This window comes from Ranitomeya variabilis, chromosome 7 (genome assembly GCF_051348905.1).
Source record: "Ranitomeya variabilis isolate aRanVar5 chromosome 7, aRanVar5.hap1, whole genome shotgun sequence".
NCBI lineage: Eukaryota > Metazoa > Chordata > Amphibia > Anura > Dendrobatidae > Ranitomeya > Ranitomeya variabilis.
Window position 1 is genome coordinate 156,340,302 of NC_135238.1, and position 13,110 is coordinate 156,353,411.

Below are 13,110 nucleotides of genomic sequence, written 5' to 3' on the forward strand. Positions count from 1 at the left end.
ACGTAGAAGAAGCGCTGATTAAAATTAGAATGCTGAATAGATGAACTGGGGTAATTACTGTATAGACGATGTAGATAAATGTGTCACAGTACAGCATAATGGGCCTCAGATATGTATTCTGATTAATTCCAGGATTTATTTCACGAATAATACAAATATCACTGATGCTATGGGAAAGATATCATAGCCAGAAAATGGCTGGAGAAAAAAATGAGTAAAAAGTGACAGCGCTGGACCGATGACGGACTATCTATGACATTGCTTCAGTATTCCATGGCCGGTGCTCTATATGCTTTCACAGACCAGGTGGCACCAAGGGATCATCGCCATCAATACAGCTTCCAATGCAACCATGTACTAAACTACATTTTTGACATGCTTGTTCCGTACATTTTCCTTTACCTCTACCATCCTAGGTGTACTGATTGGCAAGGCTTTTGATTACTTTCTGCCTTGCCCAATTTCCACAGTCCTCATTCCTCTTCTTGGTGCACTTTGCAAACCTTTTATTGCCTGCACTCTTGCCTACCCCATTATTGCCTGGCTCAAATTACATGAGGCTGCATTGTTTGGCCATTTGATGAGGATGTTGTATGGAGTCTGGTATATACTGTGTTAGGGCTGGCAGAACACACCAAATAATAAAAGGATATAAATAAGGTGCGCTCGCAGCCTGGGGTCCACCGTGCAGAGCTGTTAACTGCTGCTCGGTAATGGTGGACACAAAATGGCGGTATCGCACTGGACACACGTTAAACGCCACCTAGTGTGTACCTGCGGCAAACTCTGTTACCTCACAGAGTCGTGGAACCGCAGAGCTCAGATACCGTGCCCTGTTAACTGTCATAGGGCACAGCTGAAACAGCGCTAGTGTTTGGTCACAAGACTCAACCCCAAGGACGCAGGGTAAGAGCCTCTCTAGACCCACTAAGCGCACGGCGTCGCACCTGCGATGCCTGGACAAAACCTGGCTAATAGATTTAGCGCACTGAGTGCATGCAGCGTCGCACATCACTAACCACCCTGACTAGGGATTCTAGGGCACTGATTGCACACTGCGTCGCACGGGCGAACGCCACTAATAGATGCTGGCTACTGTGGAGTGCGGACTGAAAGCACAGTGGCGTACTGGCAATGCCACTACTAGGCGCTGCTTTTGACTCCAATCAACCTTTACACATTCACTACCAGAGGGAAGGGGATCATTAGGAGCTTTCACCAGAAACAGACTCGCTTGCGCGCACACACACACCACAATTCGGATATACTAGCACACGGCCGTGCGATCCTTTTATAGCCACACTCTGGTCCCGAGTGCCGGGTGTTGATGCGAGAGACTCGTGTGAGTTTCTCACATCACATTTGACACCGGCCACACAGGAAATTCCTGAAAGCAGAGAGAGGAATATGTAATGTCCTTTCCTTTTTTACTAAATAAATAATTTAAAAAAATAGCGTGGGCTCCCTCGCAATTTTCCATACCAGAGAGGGAAAGCCAGCCACTGGAGGCCGATGTTTATAGCCTGGGAAGCGGGTAATACCCATGGAGCTTCCCAGGCTATTACTATCAGCCCACAGCTAAAATTAATAATCAGAAAAGGCTATGCAAACAGCTGCGTGCTGATATTAATAGCCTAGGAAGGAGCCATGGATATTGCCCCTCCCCCCTGGCTAAAAGCACCAGCTCTCAGCCACCCCAGAAATGGCAGATCTCTAAGATGCGCCAATTCCGGCACTTAGCCTCTCCCTTCCCACTTGCCCTGTAGTGGTGGCAAGTGGGGTAATAGCTGTGGGGGTTGATGTCACCTTTGTATTGTAAGGTGACATTAAGCCCGACTTAGTAATGGAGAGGTGTCAATAAGACACCTCTCCTTCACTAATCCTATATCTGATACAGGTTAAATAAAGACACAGCCAGAATAAAGTCTTTTCATGAAATAAAACACCACAGTTTCCCGTCTTTATTGTACTCTTAATTCCTGCGACGCCCTCAATCTCCTGTAATAAATATAAAATAATAAACCAACACAAATACTTCCTGTCTGACGTAGTCCTTAATAACGAGTGTCCCACGACAAGTCCAGTTCTGCTACTTCTGGATGCCTGACATTTCAGCTTAGTCATTGCGAGAACTGCAGTGGACGCGAACTTACGGCGGTGTCAAAGTAAGACATTATTTAAATTAGTACACATGCGTAGTATGCTGCGTTTCCGCAGTTATTATGCATGTGACTAATAATTATATGTGGTATTACCGCATCTAATGATAGTGAATAGGAAATTTACACTGCGGGGATGGAGCGTCTCCGCATCGTAAATAGACATGCTGCGGTCTATAAAGAGGTGCCGCATGTCCGGTTACGCAGGTCTGCCGCCTGCGTCTCTGAATGCATAGTGGAGATGGGATTTCATGAAATCCCACCACTATGCTGTAACATCTGGACGCTGCGGGTTTGACGCTGCGGCTGTACGCAGTGTCAAACCCGCAGCATTTACTGACCGTGGAAACATACCCTAAGAGTCAGCCATTCTCGAAACGCGTCAGAAAGTTTTCTATGCCCATGCTGCTATTTGAATGAAGTCACAATAATGCAATTTTTGCTTTTAATTCATTTTGCTGGACTGAAAGACCTTTCTCATCACTTTGAACAAAGTTGCTTGGTACGTCACAAGCCTTATCCGGGCACAGTGGAGTGGATTGCAGGTAAAACGGCAAGATTAAGTGATTGTTCAGGGAAACAATGGAAAAGCCGCAGAAGTACAGAGCCAGTATGCTTCTCAGTTGCAGCATAACCTTTGCATATGAACACAGCTTTGGGATTTCCATGGTAAATCAAATTAACGGCACTGCAAACTGCAAATGAGTTTTGGATAATATCACTTTTCTGTGGCAGAGTCTCCAATGTTTCCCCTCATTTCAATGAATGAAGATAACCTGGTCAAAAGCAACATTAAAATAAATATTTAAAATTTAGAATTTAGATATACAGTATTCTAAAAAATTTAATTAGTAGTCAGTATGGCATTCCTGAGCTCAGTGATTGGCTGCAGCAGTTATATGCACAGTAATTGTGACGCTGCCCCTGCAGCCTGCAGTCGTGTAATGTCACCACTGCAGCCTGACAATAAATGGTAGTGGCAGTGGTGGAGAGGCAGTACTGCTATTATAAGCGGGCAAAGCTTATTTTAATATTTTAACAATGGCTATGCCCAAAAATAAAAAAATATATAAATGTGAGGTGCAAAAATGAACTGTTCATTTCATTTCATTTTGTTCCACTGTGTTTTTCAGTTATCAGACAATAGAGACATCACTTACCATGTCTGCTTCATGAGGATTTTAAAGCCATCAGGACAAGTAGAAGGAACTGGAAGATGGAGACTGTTGCTTCCTACACCCCAAATAATGGCTGATGAGTCCACATCCTTGTACGGGATCTCTCCAGTTAATAGCTCCCACAGCAAGACTCCAAAAGACCTGACAAATCATGAGAGCAAAGTTATTACACCACCACATCGCAAAGCGCAGATAAATAACTGTACTTGATTTGGTGGTGGGCCATCTCCTTTAACAATAGAATACAAGCCAAACTTGAGGCTAACACTAAGATACCCAACCTATCACCCCATGTGAGCCATTACAAACAAACCCATTACCCTAGACTCAAAGCGTGTTTTGCCCTAGCTAGACTGGGGATCATGATTTGTTTTGGCCCTTTTGAAATACGTGGTCATGCAAACGGCAGAGCCACTGTGGATCGGTATGTAACCCATGTCCTGTGGTATGATGCCTCTGTTACGTAAAGAATATCTATGTAGTAATATGGCACTGTTATGGAAATTTGGGTTGGATAAATCTATCCCTGTGTGTGCTGCGGCCGTTCCCAATAAGACTGAGTATTTTGAGCGCTCATCAAGAATGACACTGTACACCATGGTGACAGAATAACATTCCACCAATACTGATGGTTTATTGTACATACATGGTTTTATAATTGCATATAGAAAGGGGGTGGTTAGGGGTGGTTAGTTAATTACCATATTGTCAAGCTCCTCTGTTATTGATTATCTAAATATATATGGAATATTGTGATTAATGCACATATGAATGCTGATTAAGCAACTAAAGTGTAACTGTTGCCTTTTTCTGCATCTAGGACAAAGTTGAGACGTCTATTCATCACTTAGTACATCTGGTGTTGTTCCGCTTTTGCCTGGAAAGCCCCAAACAGTCTGTCTGGCTTATATCAGTTTATGTCAGCAATTTTAAGCAATTGATTAAAGTGTATATATTAGGTGTGAGTATATATAAGTATATATGCAAGTGAGATCTATATGACATATATATATTTCCATCACAGCACCTAATCGAATATGCAACTATTTTTTTTCATGTCTTCTTATGAAATAAAAGGCATGTGGATGTAGCGTAGGGCCCCATATACACATATTGAAGCTTTATTAAAGCTCTGAATAACTTGGAAGATACAGTACATTAAGCCTTAATACCGTAAATTACAAAAATCTAGGTAATATGACCAGATATAAGAGGAGTGAACAGGACACACATACGTCAGATACAATAGTGGCTACTTACCAATAGTGGCTACTTACCAAATGTCCACTTTCTCTGAGACGGGCTCATTGCGGATAACTTCAGGAGCCATCCATGCCACAGTGCCAGCAAATGACATCTTGGTGCTTTTATCGCTAAGTTCTTTGGAAGTTCCAAAGTCAGAAATCTTCACTGCATCTGTGTGGGTGACTAGGACACTGGAAGGGATACAATTGTACTCAGTATTGGCCTGAGAAAGTTATGGAGATTAACATCAACACAGAGAATAATTTGGCTTGGCCATACAATGCTCCTTCTATCACTAATAATGTTAATCTGCCAGTTTTTGCATTATGAAATATTTTAAACTTACTTGGGTGATTTGAGATCCCTGTGGATTATCTTGTGCAGGTGGAGGTAGTTCATGCCACTAGCGATTCCACTTGACCAGTCCACCAGGAGCCTAGGGGTGACCTTTCTTCCAGCCCTGAGCACCTCGTAAAGCTGTCCATGGGCACAGTACTCCATGATAAGGCAGTAACATGGAGCCTGCGTGCAAACACCTCTGTATGGAGCACAGAAGAGAGTACAAGAGATCAGGTTAGTAATATGAGCAATGAACTCCTCACTCATGACTAAAATATATCTAGCAAGCACAATGTCATATTGTAATGTGTTCTCATAGTAAACTCTAGAGGTTGGAGCTATAGGGCATTTATCACCTATACAGAGGATAGTTGATAATTGTCTGATCGCTTGGACCCCTTCATTGGGACTCCCACAATCACTAGAAAGGGGTCCATGTCCCCTGATCCTCTTTACTTTAAGTGAAGAGGAGTTTTTGATCGAGTGATGGTTGGGCATGTGTGCTCCTGCTCCATTTAGTGTCTCAACTATAAAGGAAACATCTGAGTCTTGTACTCATCCACTGTTAGTCCCATTTATTATTATTATTATTATACATTTTTATAGCGCCATTTATTCCATGGCGCTTTACATGTGAAAGGGGCAAATATAGACAAGATGTGTTGGGGTAGAGAGTTCCAGAGTATGGGGGAAGCACGGGAGAAGTCTTGTATGCGGTTGTGGGAAGAAGAGATAAGAGGGTAGTAGAGAAGGAGATCTTGAGATGATCGAAGGCTGCGTGTGGGAAAGTACCGGGAGACCATGTTACAGATGTATGGAGGAGACAGGTTGTGGATAGTGATAAGCGAGTACACTCGTTACTCGAGATTTCCGGAGCACGCTTGGGTGTCCTCCGAGTATTTTTTAGTGCTCAGAGATTTCGTTTTCATCGCCTCAGCTGAATGATTTACATCTGTTAGCCAGCTTGATTACATGTGGGGATTCCCTAGCAACCAGGCAACCCCCACATGTACTTATGCTGGCTAGCAGCTGTAAATCATGCAGCTGCGTCAACAAAAACTAAATCTCCGAGCACTTACAAATACTCGGAGGTCCCCCCCGAGCATGCATGGGAAATCTCTAGCAACGAGTATACTCGCTCATCACTAGCTGTGGATGGCTTTGTATGTCATAGTCAGGGTTTTGAACTGGAGCCTCTGGACAATAGGAAGCCAGTGAAGGGCTTGGCAGAGAAGAGAGGCTGGGAAATAACCGGGAAACAGGTGGATTAGTCGGGCAGCAGTGTAGGATGGATTGGAGTGGTGCCAGAGTGCTAGAGAGGAGGCTAGAGAGTAGGATGTTGCAGTAGTCGAGGTGGGAGATGATAAGGGTGTGGTTTCATAGTCAAGGAATGCACGGATCCGGGAAATATTTTTGAGTTTGAGTCGTCAGGAGGAGGCAAGGGCTTGGATATGTGGCTTGAAAGAGAGGGCAGAGTCGAGGATCACCCCAAGGCACCGAGTGTGTGGGACTGGGGAAAGTGAGCAGCCATTGACATTGATGGATAGGTCTGGTGGAGGGGTCCCATTGTCTTGGAAAGAGGCAGCAGTGTGCACGTTTGACTACCCCTCCATTCAAACTTGTCAATATGTGGACGAAAAGTATTGGGACCTCTAATTCATTGAATTCATGTTTTTATTCAGTCACAAAGTCAAAAATGTACAAAATCCTAGCCAAGTAGTTGACCTTTACAAAGTTAAAAAGCAGAGATCACCGGGTACTGAGGGGCATAGTTCATAAAAGTCACCGCCCCTTTTATGACACAATAACTGAGAGCTACAAAGATTTTCTGGCATTAACATCAGCCCTAAGAGTGCACGGGCAGCTTCATATAATGGGTTTCTATGGCTAAGCAGCTGCATGTAAGCCTTACATCAACAAGCACAATGCCAAGCATTGGATGGAGTTGTGAACTCTGGATTATAGGAATCTTGTTGAATAACGAATTACACTTGCCTATCTGGCAGCATGATGGACGAGTCTGAGTTTGGCAAATACCAGGTGAACATCGTCTACCTGATTACATTGGGCCAACTATGAAGTTTGGTGGAGGAAGGATAATACTATGGAGCTGTCTTACAGGTGTTGGACAAGGATCCTTACTGCCTGTTAAGGGAAATCTTCCTAATGCTTCAGTGTGAAGGAAATATATAGTTGTAGGGGAAATGCATAACATTTGTAGAGTTACATTTAGTTGACAAAGGGACAAACTAGATTTACCAGTATTGCAAGAACAAATGGGCTTTTGCTTGAAGTGTCAAACATGGCACCTCAGTTCAGGAACTCTGAGCTTCAAAGGGTTAGCAACTGGTAATTATAACCAAACTGAATATTTCCTATGTACTGTATGGAGGGAGTAGCTAGAGACATAGGATATTTGAAATGCAAGACCTTGGCCCCTAAATTAGCCCACCATCCAGTCACAAACAGCAATTTTTAAATAGTCCAATCCAGGCCGTCCTTGAAACCCAAGTACAGAGTGAGGCATATAAAAGCTGGATTGCACAAAATAAAGATGTTCACATGTGGTGGCCTGCCTATGCCGGCTGTGATCCATAATTCATTTCTCCTTCCCTCAAGGAAACCAAAAATAACTGCAGACAGAAACGTTTAGATATTTCTGTTTTTTCTCTCATTTTATATTATAACTATCTTGCGTATTTGTCTGTTATTTTATATTTATCTTTTTATATCTTTTCTTGTAAGCACTGTATTTTTATATTAAAGCTTAAGAACTTTAATAAGTGTGGTCCTTGCATCCGCTAAAGAATCCATAGCCTTTCAGACAGTGTGTGGCCTTTTTTCATTCTCTTATAGTAATTAGTAACCTATTTTGGGGACTTATCACCCCGTGTGTTTGATGAGTGGTGGCAAGCAGTATTGTGTATCCGTGTTTTGTAGTCTGTGTAGAGGATGTGATTTATGTTCACTTTATAGCCTATAATAGAGGTTGAGTGCTGGATTAAGTGAGAATAGAGAGAAGATAAATTAACCCAAACAGACACACCCACTCACTTGCTGAGAAGTGTGTATGTGACATTCAGCAAACCAAGACATTTTGAATAATTGTTTGCCTCCAACTTTATGGGAACATTTTTGAGAAAGGCCCTTCTCTTTCCCAGCATGACAAAGCAAGGACCATAAAGGCAGAGTTTAAGAGTTTAGCACTAACTTGATTGGACAAACAGAACCCTAATCTCAACCCCACTGGGATGACCTAGAATGGAGATTGAAAGTCTGGCCCTCTCATCCAACATCAGTGTCTAATCTCACAAATGCTCTCCTGGATGAATGGGCAAAAATTTCCTAAGGCATTATTTTGTAGAAAGTTATCCCAGATGAGAGGAAGCTTTTCTAACTGCAAAGGGAAGATCGACATCATGATTGGGACATCATAAAAGCTGGGTGTAATGTGTAGGTGTCCCATTACTTTTGTCCATTTGGTATATGGGATATGTGATAAATGTCGATTCTGTGAAAACCATTTTAATACCTCCTGTGTAATAATCAGATATCTGCGAAGCAATAACATTACACATATTACTGACAATGGCTAGTATGGCATGCCAATATAAAAGACACAGGAGTGGAGTCATTGAATATATTCTCATCTAGCACAGCAAAATATAAAATTTTGTACACATTTAAAAAAATAAAATTGCCACAATCATTAAGTTGTTAAAAATACTTTTCAGCTTTTTCTTGAAAAAGTAGGTCACAGCCTCTTGCGCTCTCCATTATAGCTTCAATATAAGTTGTCACCTTCTAGACAGGCCTGTTTACCAGGAGTATTTTACAGCTAGAGATACAGATAAGGAGAACTTTGAGAGTTGTAATAATGGCCATACTCTTTGTCAATGATCTTCCCAATGGTCCTAAAGGCTTTCTCCACTTTTGACAGTTCCTTTTTGTTTTTGTTAAAATTCTACCATAAAATAGGCTAAGCATAGGGTGTTGTGGTGTTGAGAACCTCGGCACTCGGCTGTACTCTTTGGGGGGATGAAAAGCAAGTGGTCAATTCTCCTGCTGTGCCACTACATGATAAACTATGTTTAATCCATGGACAGTGGACTGGTTGGATCCATCAAAGAGAGGGAGAGATACTTTGGATAACAGATCTCCATTCTGCCTGAATGCCACAACAAGGTTTTCTAAACCAGAAAAACCCATTAACTAATAAGTTAATCAAAAATTTTCACGGAGACAAACTGGACGACTTACAGGGAAGTACGGTAATTATTTATTTTAGGAGAACTGATGATTGATATATTAGGAACCATGTAATTGTATACCTGGAATTTTAGATTGAGAGATCAGAGTGAAACCTTTCTTCTACTGTTAGAGGACATGATGGTACATGGTGCATATGCATAAAGCATCTTCTGAACATCCTAACTTACTCTCGCTTTAAATGAACTTAAAATGATGACCTTAAATCAATCAGATTCAACCCCTGGCAAAAATTATGGAATCACCGGCCTTGGGGATGTTCACTCAGTTGTTTAATTTTGTAGGAAAAAAGCAGATCACAGACATGGCACAAAACTAAAGTCATTTCAAATGGCAACTTTCTGGCTTTAAGAAACACTAAAAGAATTCAAGAACAAAAAATGTGGTAGTCAGTAATGGTTACTTTTTTAACCAAGCGTAGGGAAAAAATTATGGAATCACTCAATTCTTAGGGAAAAAATTATGGAATCGCACTGTAAATTTTTATTCACAAAACTAACACCTGCATCAAATTAGATCTGCTCGTTAGTCTGCATCTAAAAATGAGTGATCACAACTTGGAGAGCTGTTGCACCAAGTGGACTGACATGAATCATGGCTCCAACACTAGAGATGTCAATTGAAGCAAAGGAGAGGATTATCAAACTCTTAAAAGAGGGTAAATCATCACGCCATGTTGCAAAAGGTGTTGGTTGTTCAGAGTCAGCTGTGTCAAAAATCTGGACCAAATACAAACAACATGGGAAGGTTGTTAAAGGCAAACATACTGGTAGTCCAAGGAAGACATCAAAGCATCAAGACCGGAAACTTAAAGCAATATGTCTCGAAAACAGGAAATGCATAACAAAACAAATGAGGAACGAATGGGTGGAAACTGGAGTCAATATCTGTGACCGAACTGTAAAAAACTGCCTAAAGGAAATGGGATTTACATACAGAAAAGCTAAACGAAAGCCATCATTAACACCTAAACAGAAAAAAACACGGTTACAATGGGCTAAAGAAAAGCAATCATGGACTGTGGATGACTGGATGAAAGTCATATTCAGTGATGAATCATGAATCTGCATTGGACAAGGTGATGATGCTGGAACTTTTGTTTGGTGCAGTTCCAATGAGATTTATAAAGATGACTGCCTGAAGAGAACATGCAAATTTCCACAGTCATTGATGATATTGGGCTGCATGTCAGGTAAAGGCACTGGGGAGATGGCTGTCATTACATCTTCAATAAATGCACAAGTTTATGTTGATTTATTGGACACTTTTCTTATCCCATCAATTGAAAGGATGTTTGGTGTTGATGAAATCATTTTCCAAGATGATAATGCATCCTGCCATAGAGCAAAAACTGTGAAAACATTCCTTGAAAAAAGACACATAAGGTCAATGTCATGGCCTGCAAATAGTCCGGATCTCAATCCAATTGAAAATCTTTGGTGGAAGTTGAAGAAATTGGTCCATGACAAGGCTCCAACCTGCAAAGCTGATCTGGCAACAACAATCAGAGAAAGTTGGAGCCAGATTGATGAAGAGTCCTGTTTGACGCTCATTAAGTCCATGCCTCAGAGACTGCAAGATGTTATAAAAGCCAGAGGTGGTGCAACAAAATACTAGTGATGTTTTGGAGTGTTTTTTTTGTTTGTTTTTCATGATTCCATAATTTTTTCCCTCAGAATTGTGTGACTCCATAATTTTTACCCTATGCTTGGTTAAAAAAGTAATCATTACTGACTACCACACTTTTTGTTCTTGATTTCTTTTACTGTTTCTTAAAGCCAGAAAGTTGTCATTTGAAATGACTTTAGTTTTGTGCCATGTCTATGATCTGCTTTTATTCTACAAAATTAAACAACTGAATGAACATCTTCCAAGGCCGGTGATTGTTATGGACCTGGTGGTTAGGAGCACCCGGAATGACCTGATGAGTAAACTCAAAATCGGGACTAGCTCTGGGGAAGTGAGAACTCTGCTGACCGCAAACCCTACTCCTATCACACACACTAGAAATAGCCGTGGAGCGTACCTAACTCTCCCTAGACGCCTCTTCACAGCCTAAGAGCTAACTACACCTAAAGATAGAAATAGAAGCCTTACCTTGCCTCAGAGAAATTCCCCAAAGGTAAAGGCAGACCCCCACATATATTGACTGTGAGTTAAGAGGAAAGTCACAAACACAGGAATGAAACAGGTTTTAGCAAAGGAGGCCAGATTTCACTAAATAGTCAGAGGATAGAAAAGGGAACTATGCGGTCAGCACAAAAGACTACAAAAAACCACGCAGAGTAAGCAAAAAGACTCCCCACACGACTCACGGTGTGGAGGTGCCACTCTGCATCCCCAGAGCTTCCAGCTAGCAAAGGAATATCATGATAGCAAGCCGGACAAGAAATAGCAGTACTAAGAAATATATTCAGGAAGCAGTAACAACAAATGAACTAGCAAAGACTTAGCTTCTCCTTGACAGCTGGCATGAAGTAACGATCTGAGTGGAGTTAAATAGGAAGCCAGCATAGAAATAAACGAGAGCAGCTGATAAAGCCAACCTCAGTGACCAGCAGTTCCGCTCGAAGCCAACAGAGGGAGTCCAAGAGCAGAACTAACCAAAGTACCATTCATGACCACAGGAGGGAGTCCGAGAACGGAATTCACAACAGTACCCCCCCCTTGAGGAGGGGTCACCGAACCCTCACCAGGGCCCCCAGGCCGATCAGGACGAGCCAAATGAAAGGCACGAACTAAATCGGCAGCATGGACATCGGAGGCAACAACCCAGGAATTATCCTCCTGACCATAGCCCTTCCACTTAACCAGGTACTGAAGCTTCCGTCTCGAAATACGAGAATCCAAAAATTTGTCCACCACATACTCCAACTCCCCCTCAACCAACACCGGAGCAGGAGGATCAACGGAGGGAACCATAGGCGCCACGTACCTCCGCAACAACGACCTATGGAACACATTATGGATGGCAAAAGAAGCTGGAAGGACCAAACGAAATGACACAGGGTTGAGAATTTCAGAAATCTTATAAGGACCAATGAAACGAGGCTTAAACTTAGGAGAAGAAACCTTCATAGGAACATAACGAGAAGACAACCAAACCAAATCCCCAACACGAAGTCGGGGACCAACACAACGACGGCGGTTAGCGAAACGTTGAGCCTTCTCCTGGGACAACGTCAGATTGTCCACTACGTGAGTCCAAATTTGCTGCAACCTGTCCACCACAGAATCCACACCAGGACAGTCAGAAGGCTCAACCTGCCCCGAAGAAAAACGAGGATGAAAACCAGAATTGCAAAAAAAAGGCAAAACCAAAGTAGCCGAACTAGCCCGATTATTAAGGGCTAACTCAGCCAATGGCAAGAAGGTCACCCAATCATCCTGATCAGCAGAAACAAAGCATCTCAGATAGGTTTCCAAAGTCTGGTTGGTTCGTTCGGTTTGGCCATTTGTTTGAGGATGGAAAGCCGAAGAAAAAGACAAATCAATGCCCATCTTAGCACAAAAGGACCGCCAAAACCTAGAGACAAACTGGGAACCTCTGTCCGACACAATGTTCTCCGGAATGCCATGCAAACGAACCACATGTTGAAAAAATAATGGCACCAAATCAGAGGAGGAAGGTAATTTAGGCAAGGGTACCAAATGGACCATCTTAGAAAAGCGATCACAAACCACCCAGATGACAGACATCCTTTGAGAGACAGGAAGATCTGAAATAAAATCCATGGAAACATGCGTCCTAGGCCTTTTCGGGACTGGCAAGGGCAAAAGCAACCCACTGGCATGAGAACAGCAGGGCTTAGCCCGAGCACAAGTCCCACAGGACTGCACAAAAGAACGCACATCCCGTGACAAGGAAGGCCACCAAAAGGACCTAGCCACCAAATCTCTGGTACCAAAAATCCCAGGAT

General features: G+C 42.4%; 1 protein-coding gene across 1 annotated transcript in view; it reads right to left on the reverse strand.

Moving 5' to 3' along the window:
- Nucleotides 1-13,110, reverse strand: part of MAP3K13 (mitogen-activated protein kinase kinase kinase 13) — an 85,761-nt gene that overhangs the window by 21,703 nt on the left and 50,948 nt on the right. The window contains exons 4-6 of the mRNA XM_077272125.1: nucleotides 4,929-5,120; nucleotides 4,615-4,773; nucleotides 3,320-3,478 (exon numbers count right to left, since the gene is read on the reverse strand). Coding sequence (XP_077128240.1) covers nucleotides 3,320-3,478; nucleotides 4,615-4,773; nucleotides 4,929-5,120 — 510 coding nt within the window. The remainder of the gene's footprint in view (nucleotides 1-3,319; nucleotides 3,479-4,614; nucleotides 4,774-4,928; nucleotides 5,121-13,110) is intronic.